The sequence below is a fragment of the Mytilus edulis genome, chromosome 9, assembly GCF_963676685.1.
Source record: "Mytilus edulis chromosome 9, xbMytEdul2.2, whole genome shotgun sequence".
NCBI lineage: Eukaryota > Metazoa > Mollusca > Bivalvia > Mytilida > Mytilidae > Mytilus > Mytilus edulis.
Genome location: NC_092352.1, coordinates 22,559,389 through 22,576,069, shown reverse-complemented (window position 1 = coordinate 22,576,069; position 16,681 = coordinate 22,559,389). Strand labels below are relative to the sequence as shown.

Genomic DNA, 16,681 nt, shown 5'->3' with positions numbered 1-16,681 from the left:
ATTGGCTCTGTCACACATTTTGGTAAAATTTTGCTAACAGCCTGATTAATACATTTACGGAATAAAAATAAGTCCAATTACACTGACAATTTAAATATTATTAAAATATCAAAAGAAGAAATTAACTGTCTTATTATAGAAATAGTAAAGGCAGTTTTTAAAAACTTCCTAATAACTTACTTATACAAAACATTGCGAAAAACTTGAACTTAATCTTTTGAGTAAAGCATGCAAATGATATATTTCAAAAGGCATTACAATTCATTAAATTATTTTCTCATAGAATGAAATTAACAGTAAACAGTAAACTTTGAACAGATGACACTTTAATCAACTTACGGACACACGTATGATTGAGGTATTTTACATCCCCCTCTAATTCACCATTCTCTGGAATATGAAGGGTGAAGTTTGCAGTCCCATCTTTAGTAAAGAGTTCATAGCCTGTATTACAGCTACACTGATAACCTCCTTGTACGTCATTACATATATGATCACAGCCTCCACGGTTTGCCATGTCACATTCCAATACATCTAAAAATAGATCACATCAAACACCGTAAAATCCAATGAGATTCATAAAGCAACTTGATTGCTTAATCAAATTTTAATAGTATCAATGAATAAAAATGCATTTAGTACTTATTTTAATTCACTAATACTTTTATTACTATTTCTGCTTATTTTATTCACTAAAATAATGAAAAGATAGTTCACTCCCTGAATAAAAATAATTCTAAAGATTTCATTGTATTTTTTTCTTTCTTTCAGCTAAGTCATTATGACCTACTGCAGATTAAATTTCTTTGCTACTGTGGATTCATTATTATTCGTTGGGATACCAATTTTCATGGATTTCGTGGGTACAGATGAACCAAGAAATTAAATGTTGAAAGAATGACAAATTTTCGTAAGGCTTGTATGCAGACTACAGGAAAACAACGAAAATAAATATCCACGATGTCAGATTTCCTTAATTCACAAAAATTGGTACCCAAGAAAATAATCAAATCCATAGTATATAGAATACACAGGCATAACAACGCCAGATCCTGATTATCTATAAACCTACCTCCACAAGTTCTTTTATCTGGATTTAGGAAATAGCCGGAATTACATGAGCATGTAAAACTACCAATGTTGTCATGGCAATTCTGAGCACATGGTGATCCAGTACACTCATCAATATCTGTAGGGAGAAAAAACACAGTTGTTTATCATCGAATTATCCTGAAGGGTTTCACTTTCTCAATATCAATTTTTAAAATGAATTACCAAAATTGAAGATGGAATATATTTCTACATACTGATGAGCTTGTGACCTATAGTTATTAATTTCTGTATCATTTTGGTCTCTTTTGAAGAGTTGTCTCCTTGGCAATCATACCACATCTTCTTTTTATATTGACAAATCTGTTTAGTATGAAGTAAGTGCAGTGTAATAAAAATTATACTAATTTACTTCCAAAGCATCATGTGTCACTACAAAACTTTCAACATTGGTTGAAAATTGACATGTAGAAAGTTGATACATGTTTAATTCAGGAATAAATGATTCTTTGAAATGTTCATGGATAGGATGTATAGAATGCTATGATCAATGAACTATATCTTTTGTGTCTCAAAAAAGTAGTAATACATCTTGGAAGATTTAGATATCCAGTCAGTGCCATAGGGTTTTCATTGCATTTCAAGCAATCTTTACCAAAAAAAAATCCCAAAAATTTTATGAAAATAAGGGCAAGGATTTTTTGAGTTATTGTCCAAAGTGTTGACAATGAGTGGAGAGTCAGACAAAAGGATAGACAGAAGGATGGACAGACAACAGTATACCATAATTCTCCTGTAAACAGGTGTAAAAAAAACTAAACTTAATCAAATCCCTGATTTCAATGTAATAAGTGAACTTTAATAATAACAATGGTCATAGTTATTATTCATATTTATATCATTTCTTTTAAAGGGAGGTGTTTTGATAAACCATTTTTAATTCCTTCATGAACAAAGTGTGATTAAATCAAAACCAATCAATAAAAGTTAATGTCAAGGTCACGTACTGTCACATGTTGGTAAATCTCCAAACGTCTGGTTTTCATTACAAACAAGGTTAGCTGTTCCATTTAGATTGTATCCTTGTTCACATGTAACTACAATCGGCTGCTGGTACTGTGGAAATGTAGATTGTGAAAGTTGACCATTCATGATTTCTGGCAAAGGACAGCTTAGTTCTGTAAGTAAGATAGTAAAATTATTATTCTATGTCATACATCATACATAAATTTCTTCAATATGTAACCTCCGAAAACAATAAGCATTCTAGAGATGCTTTCAATAGACGCTGGCGATGAATCTTAATTTTTCTCAGGCAAATTAAAATTAATTAGGACAAGGACATTATTTTGGCCTTAATTATTAAACTAATAACTCTCACAACTATAATTATAATATTATGCAGAATTCATGTAAGATTTGAATTTTTTTCATGATGATGAATTCCTGTATATAGAATAACTATACATTGACTTGAAATATCAAATTTATTTGTATGAGGCTTAGAAATAGGTAGAAATACAAAAACATCCTTGTTAATTGCCTGATTAATTAAAACATACTTACTTATACATGATGGTAAATTAGCAGACCACTGATTGTCTGACTGACAAAATAAAATGGGTTCACCAACTAATTCATATCCATCATTACAGTCGTATCTTATGATAGAAGCATATGATGTAAGGTCACCAGACACAATTGTTCTCTGAGCATTCTGTACTTGAGTTGCTGTAGGACACACTGCTCCTAAATAAACAGAAAAACTAATTTCATTTCCTGATTTTAAGGTGAACACTTTATGTGTTTAACATATATGTTTAGATTTGTGGATTTTGTGAAACATAACAATATCTAACACTTTCAGTGTTTTTTTTTCTGAACTACATAGTTTTATAACAAGTATATTAAAGACTGGAGATTAAACATTATCAGCGATGTCCTGATTTTTTTGTATTTTGTCACAAATTGTTATTGTAATTGTAGATGTGAAGGAAAGGTATCTAAACAGCATTGCTGGTCCTGTAAATTGAGGAATTATTGTGTGCATTTATTATTGTGATTTTGTTATTTACGACTAAAATGCCATTTTAATTTCTGCCATATTGAGAAAAATCCTATTTAATTCATATTCAAAATTTCAAAATTGCAAGTTAAAACTATTGTGATTATAGCTCTGTCACATTTTTCGCAATAATATAAACATCTCTATAATTTCAGAATTTACAGCAATCATTATGTTGTACAATTTATTGTCACAATATCTTATACCAAACCTGTCGGCAAGGTTTTATTTTCAATTTTGTTCCTGAATTTAAATATTTGTCAAACATTTTAACAGATCTAACAGATTTAATTAAACAATCAAATAAAAGCAATATAAATAAGATTAAATAAATTCTAACCTTGACATGAAGGTTGGTTTGTCCACTGCTTAGAGGATTGACATTTTACTACTGAATTAGATATCATATTAAATCCTGGAAAACATTCATATTGGACCTCCTCTTCATACACTACACCAGTAGAGTTAAAGTAATACCCATTGGTAACAGCAGGTGGCAGTCCACAATATACAGCTAAAATAATGTCAAAAAAATAATTCAAATTATAATTTGGGTAACATCACATGATAAACAGGAAACCAGTAAAAATATATTTATTGGTTAAAATTGGAAAATTGTTAGTTAGAGAAGTTTAATCTTTTTTAATAGTGTTATGTGCTTGTGTTCAATTTTTTTATTATCTTAATAATTTTTTTTTAGCAGGATATTACATTGTATTCTGACTTTTTACCAGATATATTGATTATTTTTTCCTTATCACACAAATTCACACTATTATAGAAAATAAAATGCTTACGTTGACATCTTGGAATGGTGCGACTCCAGGTACCACCATACTGACACGTTAACTGAACAGAACTTTGTGTGAACATATCGGCTGCGAATGAATATCCTTGTTTACATGACACAGTTATACTATCACGATATCTCCAGTTCATTTGACCAATCACAGTGGTGTCGTTATTAAACATAGGATCTGGACAATCTGAAAATAAACAAATCATAATGCATTTAGTGGATGCAGGTACATGTAGTAGATTTAGGACAATAATTCCTGTAGATATTATTCACCATAATGTAATGATTTATAAATAAATGAAACCACAATTTGTGACATGAAAAAGTTTTAAAATTCATTCATAATATAAACATATTAACACAATCATAACACCATCATATAGACAGTTAGATTAACCCTACTATCGGAATAAACATATTTTGTAGTACAGCTCTACTGACAAATTTTTTTATCTCTCCAATCAACGCCCATGCATATGCATACTGACAAGGCATTAAATTGTCATCAATCAATCAAATCAAATAATTAATGAAAAATAAGACTGAACAAAAACGGGGAAAATGTCCATGTGCCCCACTAGCATATATATCATATAAAGTTATAAAGGGACATAACTGAAGAATGGTAAAAGTGATGCTACCAAAATTTACTAGATTTGAGTTTTGTGGTAAAAAGTATTGTATATAAGTTTCATAACATTTGGTAGAGGCAAACTTAAGTTAAAGAATAGAAGTGAAAAATTCAGCAATTTTTGCATTTGTAAAGAGGCATAACTCTAGAACCATTTAAGTGATGCCACCAAAATGATTACTTAATTTGTGTTTTGTGGTATGAAATTAGCATTTTGTATAAGTTTCATAACATTTGGTTGAGGCCAACTAAAGTTTGAGAACAGAAACTATCTTTGGAAAGTATGCACAGATGGAAGAGGGAAATATTTAATGCCCCTCCACTACGGCAGAAAATAATACTCCTATACATCTTCCTATTCTGTTAAAATCCTTCAACCATATACAAATTGTATTTGAAGATTTAATTGTGGATGAAACAAGATGTTCTGCAAGCTTTTGCTCACTAAATGTAATCTGTTAACAAGAACTTCATTAGGAATTGATTTGAAAACCATCACACAGTTAAGTTTACTTTCTGAAAGTTTCATGAAAATTGATACTAAATTTCAAGAAGCTATGATTTGTAGTTTCTAGAAAATATGCAAGAAAATTTTATATACCGCCTTCATGTTTAAGAATATATAAGTGTTGGGTGAATATGAAGTTATTGAGATATAGATATAAAACCACAAGGTTGGTGAATTCCACCATCATAAATCATTGATACTTACCGACACTATAAACACCATAAAAACCTTTCTTGTTGACTACAGAGTCTGTGGTAAGCTTGAAGAACATTTTCCCATTAGATGAGTAAATAATTGGATTGGAAACAAATGAAGCAGTATTAAAACCACTTCCACTATGCACAGCAGTCCCTGTGCTATCTGCACTTCCAGTGTATACCTAATAGAGAAAAAATATACCTTCAATGTTTTACTTCACTGAATATTTAATATTCTGGATAATCTTCAAACAAAGTGAAGAAATACTTAAACAAGAATGTGTCCATAGTACATGGATACCCCACTTGCACTATCTTTTTCTATGTTCAATGGACAGTGAAATTTAGCTTACAACTCTAATTTGGCATTAAAATTAGAAAGATCCTATTATAGGGAACATGTGTACTAAGTTTAAAGTTGCTTGAACTTTAACTTAATCAATATCTATCTTGATCAAAAACTTTAACCTAAGGGGGAAAGACAGACCTGCCAACTTTTGAAAATTTCCATGGGGGATTTAGCGCGCGACCAGATTTTTAAGGGTTTCAATTTTAGCGACTTTTCTGTGTGCATTGTTTTTTACTCCTAAAATAGTCTAAGTTCTCTTCTTTTTTCTTTTGATATACTAATGATGAGCTTGTAGGCCTTGATTTCTTTTATTTGCATGATTCTTGTACTATTTAATTATAAAATTGACTGAAGAATAGAGAAAAATGGCATTAAAAATAATGGATTCAAAGAAGAGACCCCCCCCCCTTTTCCCCCCTCTAAAGACCTTCTTATCTATGAACTTTGACTCAAAAGACCTAAAACTACATGTCCTAAAGTTAGAAGGATGAAGACAGATTTTGATTTAGTCTTACTTATGGTCTTATCAGCATGATCAGTATCAATGAGAAAATGGATAAAATTTGAGTTATCTTTCTTTGTATTCAGAGGTGCTCTTACCGACGGAGGCTTATACAGTAAGACAGTAGAAGTGAATACAAAATGGCGTCGATTTTAAATCAACAGACACGACCGTCTGGTTTCAAAAATTAAAAGGATTTCAAGATAAACGATGTTTTCTTGTGAGTTCATTACAGTTCTCATCTTTCAATTAATTATGATTTTGTTGTGGAACTACGGCAAATGTTGCAAATTGTGCTTGTATGATAAATTGATTAAAATTGAAAGGCTGTTTGACCGTGTATACAAATTAATTTTGAGGACTGTTACGACCTATTAGGTAATCTGATTAAATACAACCACTAATTATGACACCTGTTGTGACTGTTGATTAGCGTAGGGTCGTTAACTTGTCATAATATGTCCCCAGGTTAAATTATAGATTTTTTTAAATTGATCAGAAAAACTTCAAAATTGGTAAACAATAATTTTTTCGGGTATATTTGGTGAAAATCGGGATTTTGACTAGTTTTACGATCCCGATATCGGGATTCGGGTTGAGGGATAAAAATCGGTATGATACCGCGAAAATCGGGATAGTTGGCAGGTCTGGGGAAAGATGGACAACCAATTTCTAGTATACATTATTGTTTAGAGGGCAGCTGAAGTCCCCTCCAGATCAGGGATTTTCTGTTGTATTGAAGACCCATTGGTGGTACATGTATTGGGCTGTTTTTGCTTTTTGGTCAGGTTGTTGTCTCTTTTACACATTGCTCATTTCCATTCTCTATTTTAACCCTTTCGCTGATGAGTCCAGATTCATGCTTCAGACAGCTGATGATGAGTCCCATTTTATATTTCCTGCTCAAAACAGTGCAAACAAGAGTTATCTTACTTTGTTGAATACCCGTATGAAAGTATAAACATGGGGCTTCCATTTGTTGAAAACCGTGTCAAAATCAGAGGAAATTCTGGAATTTACGAGAATTTGAAATGAGGGAACATTTTTTTTTAAAGAATATGGAAGAATTGAAGCCAAACTAGTATACTTTTTTGACATAGAATGTTGTTTTATGTACAAAACACTTGGAATGGACATCGTTCAGCATAAGGAATTTGAAAAAGCCTCATTAAATTTTTCAAAATTTTGCCGTTTTGGTTTTAAAAAAATTACGATTTTGGGTCAAAGAGCAGAATTTTGAGAATTTTCCCTATATATATATAGATAATGCGGAAAATTTGAAAATTTGAATATTTTATGAAGAAAAAATTATCAAAACATGAACAAACTGTGAACATGGTGTTAGTGAATGAAAATGATGAATAAAGACACAAATAACTACAGACAAGTTTTTATTGACATTTATAATGAAGATCTCCCACTTGAGTAATAGTAGCCAGGGAAGCCCTTGTCTCAGAGTAGCTTCTGTCTGGGCAGCTATCCATGAAAGGGTTAATCAGTACAAATTTACAAATTCTTCACTGTTAATCAATTACCTGTAAATAATCTTTATTATCTTCTAATACTGCACCAGTTGAGAAGAATAACGAAACACCTTTACCGCTAGGTACCTCTACTTTCCAGGAACATGTCTGATAATTAGCATAATTAATTGATTTCTTGTATCCAGGTGAGTAAATTTCACCAGTCTCTGATGTCAAGGTTACCTCACAGCCTGGAAAACAAAGATCAAAGCATGAACTTAATCTGAAGACACAAGAGATGAACTGAACCTAATATCACCTTGAAAGTTTTGCATTGAAAAAAATCCTTTACTTTTAGTTTTAAAAAGTTAAAACACATCAGTGGTGCTTTCCTATGTGTGGGATTCATTTATTCTTCTGGATAGAACACAATTATGTGTTTCTGTTGATACTTTATAAATGGGGATACCAAAGTCTGAATACATTCTTATACAAATTTGTATGTGGATGAACATTTTACTTTGAGGTTTATCTAGGCATATTCCTGACCAGTCTCTGTAAAGATTGAGTGTATGAAACCAGGTTTGTCCCATCAGTTATACTAAGTCAGTCTCTGTAAAGATTGAGTGTATGAAACCAGGTTAGTCCCATCAGTTATACTAAGTCAGTCTCTGTAAAGATTGAGTGTATGACACCAGGTTTAACCCAACAGTTATACTAAGTCAGTCTCTGTAAAGATTGAGTGTATGAAACCAGGTTTTTTCCCTCAGTTATACCAAGTCAGTCTCTGTAAAGATTGAGTGTATTAAACCAGGTTTGTCCCATCAATTATACTAAGTCAGTCTCTGTAAAGATTGAGTGTATGACACCAGGTTTAACCCAACAGTTATACTAAGTCAGTCTCTGTAAAGATTGAGTGTATGAAACCAGGTTTGTTCCCTCAGTTATACCAAGTCAGTCTCTGTAAAGATTGAGTGTATGAAACCAGGTTTGTCCCATCAGTTATACCAAGTCAGTCTCTGTAAAGATTGAGTGTATAAAACCAGGTTTAACCCATCAGTTATACCAAGTCAGTCTCTGTAAAGATTGAGTGTATGCAACCAGGTTTGTCCCATCAGTTATACTATGTCAGTCTCTGTAAAGATTGAGTATATGACACCAGGTTTAACCCAACAGTTATACCAAGTCAGTCTTTGTAAAGATTGAGTGTATGAAACCAGGTTTAACCCATCAGTTATACCAAGCCAGTCTCTGTAAAGATTGAGTGTATGAAACCAGGTTTGTCCCATCAGTTATACCAAGTCAGTCTCTGTAAAGATTAAGTGTATGAAACCAGGTTTGTCCCATCAGTTATACCAAGTCAGTCTCTGTAAAGATTTAGTGTATGAAACCAGGTTTAACCCATCAGTTATACCAAGTCAGTCTCTGTAAAGATTGAGTGTCTGAAACCAGGTTTGTCCCATCAGTTATACCAAGTCAGTCTCTGTAAAGATTGAGTGTATGAAACCAGGTTTGTCCCATCAGTTATACCAAGTCAGTCTCTGTAAAGATTGAGTGTATGCAACCAGGTTTGTCCCATCAGTTATACCAAGTCAGTCTCTGTAAAGATTGAGTGTCTGACACCAGGTTTAACCCATAAGTTAAACCAAGTCAGTCTCTGTAAATATTGAGTGTATGCAACCAGGTTTGTCCAATCAGTTATACCAAGTCAGTCTCTGTAAAGATTGAGTGTATGAAACCAGGTTTAACCCATCAGTTATACCAAGTCAGTCTCTGTAAAGATTGAGTGTCTGACACCAGGTTTAACCCATCAGTTATACCAAGTCAGTCTCTGTAAAGATTGAGTGTATGCAACCAGGTTTGTCCCATCAGTTATACCAAGTCAGTCTCTGTAAAGATTGAGTGTCTGACACCAGGTTTAACCCATCAGTTAAACCAAGTCAGTCTCTGTAAAGATTGAGTGTATGCAACCAGGTTTGTCCCATCAGTTATACCAAGTCAGTCTCTGTAAAGATTGAGTGTATGCAACCAGGTTTGTCCCATCAGTTATACCAAGTCAGTCTCTGTAAAGATTGAGTGTATGCAACCAGGTTTGTCCCATCAGTTATACCAAGTTAGTCTCTGTAAAGATTGAGTGTATGAAACCAGGTTTAACCCATCAGTTATACCAAGTCAGTCTCTGTAAAGATTGAGTGTCTGACACCAGGTTTAACCCATCAGTTATACCAAGTCAGACTCTGTAAAGATTGAGTGTATGAAACCAGGTTTGTCCTTTCAGTTTTACCAAGTCAGTCTCTGTAAAGATTGAGTGTCTGACACCAGGTTTAACCCATCAGTTATACCAAGTCAGTCTCTGTAAAGATTGAGTGTATGACACCAGGTTTGTCCCATCAGTTATACCAAGTCAGTCTCTGTAAAGATTGAGTGTATGACACCAGGTTTGTCCCATCAGTTATACCAAGTCAGTCTCTGTAAAGATTGAGTGTATGACACCAGGTTTGTCCCATCAGTTATACCAAGTCAGTCTCTGTAAAGATTGAGTGTATGACACCAGGTTTGTCCCATCAGTTATACCAAGTCAGTCTCTGTAAAGATTGAGTGTATGACACCAGGTTTGTCCCATCAGTTATACCAAGTCAGTCTCTGTAAAAATTGAGTGTATGCAACCAGGTTTAACCCATCAGTTATACCAAGTCAGTCTCTGTAAAGATTGAGTGTATGAAACCAGGTTTGTCCCATCAGTTATACCAAGTCAGAAATATGACAGTTGTTTTTCACTCATACCATTGATTTGATTTATTCAGTTTTTGTGGACATCCCTATTTTATCCAAAAAGAAGTAACTTATGTATGAATATCTTTACCTTGCCAGTATCTAAAACGGAATCCAATTCCTGCTGTACTCATGTGTGTTCTCAATATAATATACATCTGTCTGCCCGTTGATGATATTATTCGAGGCCCTGTCTGAGGTACATTAGCAGTAGGATCCATAGGAGTATTGTCATTATTACTTGAGGTGTACGAAGCTAACATTGGATCTGTGGCTGAATCTCCATCATGGATGTTGATAAAATCACCCATATACAAGTCAACTGATAATCTCTAAATGGAGGAAAACAAAATTATCATATCAAATCTAGTTCAAACAACAGTACAGTAAATCAGTATTGAAAATTATGACCAAAAAATATATTTCTCCTAGAAAAGATAGTTTTTTAAATAGATTGTGGTGTTTTGTTGCACATTTTGTAACAAAATTGTCCTAAGAAAGTCCATTTACAAGTAAAAATAAAAGATAAAAAGAACAGAGTTCCAATTTCCCCTGTGTTGCACTTATTTTATCTATCCAAGGTAAAAGGGTAATAACTAGAAAAACCCTTTTTGGGGTTCTAAAGCAAATTATAACATACTTTAAGTTTATACTATAAAAATCTTGCAAGAATTGAACCTGTGAGCGAGCTAATGAGGCTATTTTCCATAAATTTAAATTTTCCAAGGTGCATAACTTTAAATAAAAACTTGATTTGCCACCATTATAAAACTTGACCAAGATATTGCTGATATTAAACTAGAGTATAAGTTTTATAAAAAATCTGGCAGGAATTGTACTCTGAGAGCGCTAACGAGGCCATGTTTCATAATTTTTCATATTTCCAAAGGGCATAAAATAACAAACATGTATGTTATTGGAAAACCAAAATATCTCTTGAATCTGTTGAAATCCAGTTCTGGTTTATGAATAGTCATATATACAATGTTGGGAGGAATGAAATGACCAAACAAACAAAGGAATGGACTTACAGACAGAATGATCATTATTTGAAGCTGCCTCAGAAGGGAGGGGTCTTCACGCTTAACCACAAGTCATCAGCCATAGCTTGTAAAATTGTTTTCAGGCTTGTAAAATTATTACAAGCCAACAGAAACCAACGAAAATTTTTTAAAAATTGAGCTTCAGGCTTGTGGACTCGAAAAATTATTGTGAAGGCTGTAATAACAACAAACCTCAATGGTGACTATTTTTTTAGTTTGCTCAGCTGTAATTATCCACACGTAGTCCTGGCTTCCTAAATATGCTGTTCCAATAGCGGCCGGAAACATAGGTGGACTTAATGTTGAGACAGTGTCCATTGCTGTTATTGGCAATGACGAAGCCGAGCCATCATCAACTAAAATCAAAAGATGTTTATTAGTTACTTTCACCTATTGAAGACAAATAACCTGTATGTAGATTTAGAAATTTGTGTTGTTCTAAATTTAGCTATTTTTTTTTATAAAAATAAGGAGATATGGTTGCATTGAATGAGACATCAATTCACCTGAGACCAATGACATAAAGAGATAAAAAAAAACATATATGACTGTCATACAAGTGAGAGGTTTAGCTAGCTATAAAACCCGTTTAATCCCCCATTTTCTACATAAGAAAATGCCAATACTAAGTCAGGAATATGACAGTTGGTCCATTTGTTTGGTGAGTGTGAGCTTTTAATTTGATAAGGGACTTTTCTTTTTGAATTTTCCTCAGAGATCTGTATTTTTGTGATTTAACTTTTTATACACTGTGTTAAAACTCAATCAACCAACCATTTACCCAAAGCTATATTAATATAAATGTCTAAATAAAAGTGTGCAACACAATAAATCAATACTTACGGCTTTGAAACTTTAGGGAAAATCCTGTCTTCTCATTGCTTGAATCAGTGATGAACCTTACTATAAGATAATTATTGTAACTACGGTAGCGATGAGTTCCTGTCAAACTTCCAGATAATCTAGCTATGGCTGTGGCAGTGGCTTCGGTTTTGCCACCTACCAAGATGTCCACCACATCAGCATTCTTCTCAGTATTAAAAACTTCAACCTGAAAAAAAGCAGCAAAATGATAACTTCTTTATACACTCAATAATAATTGTCCAGACATATTTCTTTTTTATGATTGTCTTCTTCTTTCTTTCTTTTTGAAACTTCCTCCTGTGGTTAGGAACACATCACTTGTTGATTTTTAAGTTGTCTTATTATCTATTTACAATGAACTCATAGATTAATTCATTAAAAAATATATTATCCAATAAGAATCAAACACATCCTCCTAACTACAGATACTGTATTTGGACTTAAGTTTTTTTTTTTATTAGTACATGTATGTAACAATAAATAATTAAATTTGTTATTACCTCTAGCAGAATATTGGTACCTTCTCTTCCCATGATGGTCCACAGACAGACCGATGAAGATGTATATGGATTAGGATAGTTACTTGATCTAATGGTTCCTGATGGTACTGTCAAAACTGTATGACACTTATTGCCTATAAAGAAAGCAGCATTTGTAAATGGATAAAATTTCTGCCACTGTAACCATGTATACAAAACTTACATGGCCTGTAGGAATAATTCTTTGTTCTGCTGTTTTAATTGATATCATTGAAAGTAACAATGCTGTAGCTAAACTTACTGTCATTATTCGGGGAAATGTCAGGGATTCATATACTACTTTGGTGGTTAACAGCACTTTCAGTACTATTGGCTTTTACTTGGTGGTCAGTTTTTATTGATGGAAGTTTCCAGAGTGTCTGGAGAGAATCACCAACCTTCAGTAGCAAAACATTCACAACATCAGTGTTGACAGGAAATGTAAGTGAAAAATTTTAACCAAGATATATGCAATTCAAAAGTTCCTATACGTTAGGTATCTTAGATTTGGTCACTGTGAGCCACTTACTTCACAGTCTATTTCATCAGAATAATTTCCTCAGTCATCCTCCGAATCACATTTTCATCTGTTACTGACACTTTAATGTATTGCTATAACAATACAAGTTTTGGTCACAGTGACCTACTTACCACAATCTATTTCTTCAGAATAATCTACAATATCATCCTCTCCATCTCATTTCTAACCGTTACTAACACTTTTTTTTTTTATTACTACATGTATAACAATACAAGTTTTGATCTCGGTGACCTACTTACCACAATCTATTTCATCAGAATAATCTCCACAATCATCTTCCCCGTCACATTTCCATCTGTTACTAATGCATTTACCATTGTTGCAGAAAAAGTTGCCTATAATTAAAAAAAAATATAAAATTATTTCCACTGACTTTTAATTATGTCAAAAATGTGGAATTTCGATGTGGATTTAATGGGAGTGGTTACATAAAAAATATAAATTAAAAAGTGATATTTCTGTTTGAAATGATCTGTATCTTCTAGTAAATGTTCTAAATCTTGTAGTATAGATATTTTGAAGAAAAAGAAGAAATACTGTGCATGATTTCAATATCTAATTTTTGTTGTTGCAAAAGGGAAGAAATACATTTTTATATGTTTTAGAAAAATAGAACAAAATATAAACCTTATATTTGTATTTTGTCTAAGATGTTGCCTTCAATATTCACTGCAGGAGGAAACCTCATAATTTTCATGTTGTTATTTAATAATATTTTGACAAAATTAAAAGTGACAAATAATAGTCCCCCAAAATGATTTGTAAAGTTTTAAAAACTGAATGACATTAAACAAATATTTGTATGTTTGTAAATTACTAAACATAATTACTTGATTTAATGTTCTTATTCCCCCTTCATCAAATAACTAGTGCATGTCAATCTCACATGAAATTATAATTCATCAAGTAAATATGACTCTAAATTTTACATAAAAATCTTACCCCTAATTAATTATTTTGTAGTTCAGTTATGCATAAAAGAATTATAAAACAAAAACTGAAAATCAAATGTTTTGCTATCAATCATCAAAACAAACTTTTAGAAAAAGGTGCACAGTTATTTAAACGATATTGTTTATAAAAAAATCTGTCTTCATATTCATTCATATGATAATATGACTGAGAATGAATTTTTTGCTCAGATGATGTCTTATTCCTTAATAAATGTTGGAATATTAAAATGTTAACACTAAAACTTTTACAAATAAAAAGTTGGATGTAATTTAAGCAACATTTCAAGTGTACATCTTTTAAAAAGAATGTTGTCCTTGAATATTGATAGAGTTGTCCTTGAATGTTGATTCTAAACAGAGGTTATGTTAACTCTGTTTAGATCCTTAAATATCAAACAAACTTGTAATCAAGCATGTCTATGATTATTTCGTCCTTCCCTACACGTATATTACCCCACTCTGTCACTCCATAATTCTCGTATCAAGGCTTCAAAACGAGACCAGGCATTATCAGCAACAGAGAGGAGAAGTTATTAGTGACGTCACAATGGGAGAGGAGACGTTATCAGCTTGCTTTCGTCAAGTGTAAAACTGTCTTGGGAAGAGGGAAAAGACCAGTAATAGAACGATAAAAAGATAATCAAGTTTTCTTCTTATAGATATCGTAAAATATCAGCAGCTCAACATAATGTGAAACTTTTTAGCTTGTTCGCTCCGCTCACTCGCCAAAACGGTTCACATTGTGGCTAGTGTCTGAAACTTTACGATATCAATGTGTAGAAAACCCGATAATCTATATATACATAATCTGCCAGTCATAGAATGAGACAAATTTTAAGTCATTCACTAACTGTAAACCAAGTTATTTTCATGAGCTATTTTCACGAGTAGAAAAATATTGCGAATATAAATCGTCATCAATGTGTAAAACTTGGATCTTTTCTAATTTAACTACATCAAACAACGTTGAGATTCAGTAAATTAAATCGATGTGAACTGGGCTAGTAAGAGCAAAACCCATAAATAAGTTGGTCAATAGTATAAAACATCATACAATCATCAGCACAAAATATTAAGTGTATTTTCTTTGTTTTACCCCTGTACCATGTCAGGAAAACGGTATTTGTTTTCTTATAGTTCATTTCTGAGTGTGTTACAATGTCAATTGTTTTTTGTTCACTTCAGTGTTTCTGTTGTTTCATTATTATCATCTTATTGTTGATGTGTTTCCCTCGGTTTTAATTTGTAACCTAGATTTATTTTCTCTCAATTGATTTATGAATGTTAAAATTGAGAAAGGAAATGGGGAATGTGTCAAAGCGACAACAACCCGACCATAGAGCAGACAACAACCGAAGGCCACTAATGTTGCCTTTATTTATCTAAATATGAACTTATGGTTAGATTCTGATATGGGTTATTAGCAGCAATAGTTTAAAATTTCTACTTTGATCACTAAACAAGAATTTAAAATCAACCACTTATCAATTATGCTTCCACATGCTGCTCTTACATTATACACATGCAAACAACCTTAACCACATTGTTAATATTCACACGGTCACTGATCCACATAATTTTAATGTATACCACATCTTCTTATTTTTTATATTTTCACATGGTGGTTAAAAACTCTACAAAATCTTATTGCATTCCACAACATACTGAAGAAAAACTGGTGCTGTTAAATTTTTGTAAATTTCAAAGAAAATTTTTCGAAAAAGGAAAATTAAAATCGTTTAAATCGCTTAACCAAAAATCCTGAGACCATTTGTTCTGCAGGAAAGTCATTTAATTTGACCAGTATGAACTGCAATGGCTAAAAAATAATTCAGTATTTTCCCTTCCAAATTTTTAAAATTGATTGACTAATAGGATGATTTTCATTATTTTGAAGGAAAGAAGTTTGTTATTATGGTAATGTGAATTTCCAACTTTAAAGGAATAAGATCTAAATTAGTGTATGGTGGCACACCCTACATACACCCTCTAGGAAAAAAACACTGTTATCTAACAGCTAAGTATAATCTTTGAAAAATATATAAAATAAGAAGATTTGATATGATTACAAATGTGACAACTATTCACCTGAGACCAAACAAAGTGATGGTCAGTAAATGGTTGCCATATTTGTAAAGATTTTGTTACTTTTCTGGTAAAGGAATGGTAAAGATATGCTAGTAATGGGATTGGTGTGAATATAATGGTCATAAGACGGCAAAGGGAAATTGCAAAACAAATAAAACATAAATAGTGCCACATTCTTACCGGCTTGACCACCTGAAAGAAGATATTTGTGTAAAAAAAAGGATATTAATATATCAGTTTCACAAATAGAATTCAAGACAACTTTTTGAAGAAAGTAAAGATACATTAGCCTGCCCAATAACTTACCAAAATATTCTGCATTTAAATAAATCTAATCA

At 32.3% G+C, this 16,681-nt stretch overlaps 1 protein-coding gene across 3 annotated transcripts in view; it reads right to left on the bottom strand.

Moving 5' to 3' along the window:
• LOC139487816 (uncharacterized) overlaps positions 1–16,681 on the bottom strand; it is a 108,282-nt gene that overhangs the window by 78,080 nt on the left and 13,521 nt on the right. For 2 of the 3 annotated variants that reach the window (XM_071272947.1, XM_071272949.1), the window contains exons 6-19: positions 16,524–16,535; positions 13,542–13,637; positions 12,744–12,877; positions 12,223–12,430; positions 11,572–11,735; positions 10,428–10,668; positions 7,637–7,815; positions 5,258–5,432; positions 3,913–4,101; positions 3,456–3,629; positions 2,617–2,799; positions 2,058–2,228; positions 1,073–1,189; positions 340–534 (exon numbers count right to left, since the gene is read on the bottom strand). In XM_071272947.1, the coding sequence (XP_071129048.1) occupies positions 340–534; positions 1,073–1,189; positions 2,058–2,228; positions 2,617–2,799; positions 3,456–3,629; positions 3,913–4,101; positions 5,258–5,432; positions 7,637–7,815; positions 10,428–10,668; positions 11,572–11,735; positions 12,223–12,430; positions 12,744–12,877; positions 13,542–13,637; positions 16,524–16,535 (2,238 nt within the window). The remainder of the gene's footprint in view (positions 1–339; positions 535–1,072; positions 1,190–2,057; positions 2,229–2,616; positions 2,800–3,455; positions 3,630–3,912; positions 4,102–5,257; positions 5,433–7,636; positions 7,816–10,427; positions 10,669–11,571; positions 11,736–12,222; positions 12,431–12,743; positions 12,878–13,541; positions 13,638–16,523; positions 16,536–16,681) is intronic. The other variant, XM_071272948.1, reaches the window with a different exon arrangement.